This window comes from Salmo salar, chromosome ssa19 (genome assembly GCF_905237065.1).
Source record: "Salmo salar chromosome ssa19, Ssal_v3.1, whole genome shotgun sequence".
Taxonomy (NCBI): domain Eukaryota; kingdom Metazoa; phylum Chordata; class Actinopteri; order Salmoniformes; family Salmonidae; genus Salmo; species Salmo salar.
The window spans coordinates 42,061,211-42,065,596 of NC_059460.1; the positions used below are offsets into that span (position 1 = coordinate 42,061,211).

A 4,386-nucleotide genomic window follows, 5' to 3' on the forward strand; every position below is an offset into this window, starting at 1 on the left:
TGCTGAATTTGTATATGTGACCAATAACATTTGATTTGATTTAGGCGGAAGTCTACATTTTGCCATTACATTTAAGAGGTTTTAAAAGTGTAATGCAATTGATTTGCGAGGATGACGAAACATTATATTAAATTCATACGCGCCTTAAAATCCAATTGTATTCCAAAAGTAGTGTGAAATGCACTCATAAGCAACATGTAAATAGAGACTTTTTTTTTGCTGGCGTTCTATAAGAACTCCACCTTGTTCCTCCACTAATTTGCGCGCATCGCAAACACAGAAAGGAGTATATTTGGCTGCCTCTAGTCCAGGGTGCATTGCATGGTGCAGATGCCAGAGATATTATAGAAAGAAGACAAGAATACAATGAATAATTGGAATTAGTAACGCGCCACCCAGCAGGCTGTTGACCAATTGGGTTGACGTTGTCATGTTACGTCACACGGTTGCTAGACTAGTCGTCACCCAATCCCTTCTGAAAATCAGTGTATATGTCGCGAAACGTGCCTATTCTTCTCGAAAGTACGTAATCTCACGATTTCAAAACTATACGATACTACAGTTAGCAAGTTAATTATATTTGTACTGTTGTCCTTCTTGTTGACGAAATTCGTGCTTATGTTGGGTTTTTTTGAGCTAGCGCCCAATAGACTCCCGTTCACTCCTTGAAGGACAGCGCTCGTTGTCCCAGAATCGTAATGAAAGCACCGTGCGGCACATTAACGTAAAATAGGCAACGTTTCCTATCTCCTCAAAACGTTAAACTCAATCTGCAGGTTGAACATGGTGAGATTGTAGACGTCTAAATTAATAGTGCCGTTTTGTTTAGGACATTTTATATCTAACGAGCTACGTTACATGCTGATTTTGTCTTTGGTCTTATTGTGTGTAGCTACGTTTGCTAGCTTTCTAGCCAGTCAGCCCATATTATAGACAATTTGAGCTGTAACATATTTTCCACAATGATTTTTTTCCATGTTGATACCAACCTATAACTCCAAAATGAAACATTTGTTCACAAAAAAATATATTGTTCTCACATATTAGTGTTATTAAACACTGTAAATTAAAGGGATTTCGTGGTTTTGGGTGGATTTTTCCTATAATGGTTCTGTTAACATTGACTTTATGGAATACAGTTTCGTGATATTAGAAGGGTATAAAATGTTAAGGTCACAAAGGGCCTAAGTCTAATTAATTCACCAGTGATATGTTTGCTATTCAAATTAATGGCAGAGAGTTGACATGACAGCGCTAACAGAAAGGCGCTCAGTCTAGCCAGACTGAGAGTGTTTGTTACAAAACAAAATAACTTTGGGTTGTGTAAGTTTATTTCTCTACGACCCACAGAGGGCGTTGCTGTGGCTTCATCGCATTCACGTCTGTCATGGCTGCCGTAGCACTGGTACAGGGTGCGAGTAGGGGACTGGGACTCGAATTTTGCAGAAATATCTTAATAAACAAAGCGCCAGGAGCATTGATCGCGACATGCAGAAATCCGGACAATGCCGCGGAGTTGATGAGTTTAGTTGCGCAACACCCGGGAAAAGTGACAGTTCTGAAATTGGACGTAAACAGGGAAGATGACATCCAACGCGCGGCTGAACATGTTAAAAAGGAATTCGGCAAAGTTGACCTGATCATCAACTCCTCAGCGATGCTTCATCCCTCTGGCAAAGGTGAGACCAGCCTGAAGGATGTTTCTGCACAGGTAAGCTAAACTAAATCGAGTCATACGACGATCAGTGATGGAGCTAGTGAAAAGTGAAGCAAACGGCTTGTTGAACAGTTAAAGCTAATCTGTGATTGGTACGTAGCTGGGCTATATTGGTAAAACATTTTTAAGAATTTGAAATCAATGAGAGTTATTTTCTTGAAGAAAATTGTACAACTTTAATAGCCCATCAGAACCCATACTATATTTACTTATTGATTGTAAACAATGTCATTCAACATTCTTTACAACATGGTTAAAACTATCATGTAGATGGCATGGACTGGCAGTCCTTATATTGAGAATACTGTCAATGGATTTGAGAGGTGTTTCATTTTTCCTAGCCCCATCCCTCAACTGTATACTAAAACTAGTGGTTTTTCAAATGTCAAATGTCAGACTCATTTCTTTGTTGTGTTTTTAGGGAATAATCTCAACATTGACAACAAACACTGTGGGACCATTGGTGATGGCCAAGTACTTCGCTCCACTATTGCAGAAGGGTAGTGGTGCATTTGGCCAGCAGCCGCCAGAGAAAGCCAAACAGCATAGTGGGATCATTGTCAACATCACTGCAAAAGTCGGATCCATTGGTGATAACGGTATGCATCATATGTATTATTTTGGAAGTCAATCCCATCAATCATAGAATCATCTTAATTGATCGAATTGTTTAAATATTAAACAAATCAAATACAAAATCAAAAAACAAATGTTATTTGTCACATGTGCCGAATACAACAGGTGTAGGTAGACCTTACAGTGACATGCTTTACTTACAAGCCCTTAACCAACAATGCAGTTTTAAGAAAGTCCCTAAAGAAGTAAGAGATAAGAATAACTAGTAATTAAAGAGCAGCAGTAAATAACAATAGCGGGGATATATACAGGGTATTACGGTACAGAGTCAATGTGGAGGCTATATACAAGGTATTACGGTACAGAGTCAATGTGGAGGCTATATACAGGGGGTACCGGTACAGAGTCAATGTGGAGGCTATATACAGAGGGTACCGTACAGAGTCAATGTGCCGGGGCACCAGTGTTGAGGTAATTATGTACATGTAGGTAGAGTTATTAAAGTGGCTATGCATAGATAATAACAGAGAGTAGCAGCAGCGTAGAAGAGGGAGGAGGGGCAATGCAAATAGTCTGGGTAGCCATTTGATTAGCTGTTCAGGAGTCTTATGGCTTGGGGGTAAAAGCTGTTTAGAAGCCTCTTGGGCCTAGACTTGGCGCTCCGGTACCGCTTGCCGTGCGGTAGCAAAGAGAACAGTCTATGACTAGGGTGGCTGGAGTCTTTGACCATTTTTAGGGCCTTCCTCTAACACCACCTGGTATAGAGGTCCTGGATGGCAGGAAGCTTGGCCCGGGTGATGTACTGGGCCGTACGCACTACGCTCAGTAATGCCTTGCGGTCGGAGGCCGAGCAGTTGCCATACCAGGCAGTTATGCAACCCGTCAGGATGCTCTCGATGGTGCATCTGTAAAACCTTTTTGAGGATCTGAGGACCCATGCCAAATCTTTTCAGTCTCCTGAGGGGTAATAGGTTTTGTCGTGCCCTCTTTACGACTGTCTTGGTGTGTTTGGACCATTCTAGTTTGTTGGTGATGTGGACGCCAAGGAACTTGAAGCTCTCAACCTGCTCCACTACAACCCCGTCGATGAGAATGGGGGCGTGCTCGGTCCTCCTTTTCCTTATGAATCATCCTTATGAATGATTAAGTGTCTAATGGCTTCTATTTGACTTTCAATTTTTACTATTTCAAATAGAGTACATTGATGTAGGCTAATTTAATTTGACAGTTTTATCGACTTAAGTTTGTGGCTACACATTCACACATCAAGCAGTCTATACGTTTAAAAGCGAGGGGCATTATGTAACCTGCATATGGGTGTGGCCATTCAACTTGTAAGTTGAACAATTTCAGGATAAGTCTGTCTGTCTGTCTGTCTGTCTGTCTGTCTGTCCGTCCATCTAGGTCTTGGCGGGTGGTACAGCTATAGAATGTCCAAAGCAGCACTCAACATGGCCACGCGTAACCTGTCCATCGAACTGGGGAGGAGCAGGCCCAGAGTGGTGTGCGTGTCCATGCATCCCGGCACAGTGAATACGGATTTGTCTCGTCCCTATCACAAGAATGTGCCCAAGGACAAGCTCTTCAGCACGAGCCACTCTGTGCACTGCCTCATGAGCATTATAGATAGCCTGAATATTGACAAAACAGGGAAAGCCTACAACTGGAATGGTTCAGAACTGCCCTGGTGAAAAATAACAACAGTACGCATATTCCTTGACAAAGCTTACCAATCTCAGTCAACTCAGGTTTATCTTATATTCTGACCGACTGTACCAGCTGTTAAATAAAGGTTAAATGTAAAAATCAAAATAAACTGTACCCCAAAAAAAAGAGTTTCCGCGTATGGGGCTTTCCATGAATGATGGTGGTATATTGTGTCCTAGAAGCTGGCATGAGAAAATAAAGAGATACTTTACTGCTATTGTTTTACTTATATTACAATTTAATTATTATCTGTGTAAGGTTCTTGGTAAGAGTGACAGTTAATACAGACACCTTCCTTCAACCCTTCAAATAGAGCATGAACAGTTTGGGGCTTCTTTTTTTGTTGTTGAAACAACGAAAGCAATAAAGAGAAATGTTAAAGAGTA

General features: G+C 41.2%; 1 protein-coding gene across 1 annotated transcript; it reads left to right on the forward strand.

The window, feature by feature from the left end:
• Window positions 1-501: 501 nt before the first annotated feature.
• On the forward strand, window positions 502-4,386 carry zgc:65997 (SDR family oxidoreductase). The gene is made up of 3 exons (XM_014158030.2): window positions 502-1,711; window positions 2,139-2,316; window positions 3,698-4,386. Exons 1-3 carry the CDS (start codon window positions 1,388-1,390, stop codon window positions 3,982-3,984), a joined length of 789 nt encoding a protein of 262 aa, XP_014013505.1. The 5' UTR covers window positions 502-1,387; the 3' UTR covers window positions 3,985-4,386.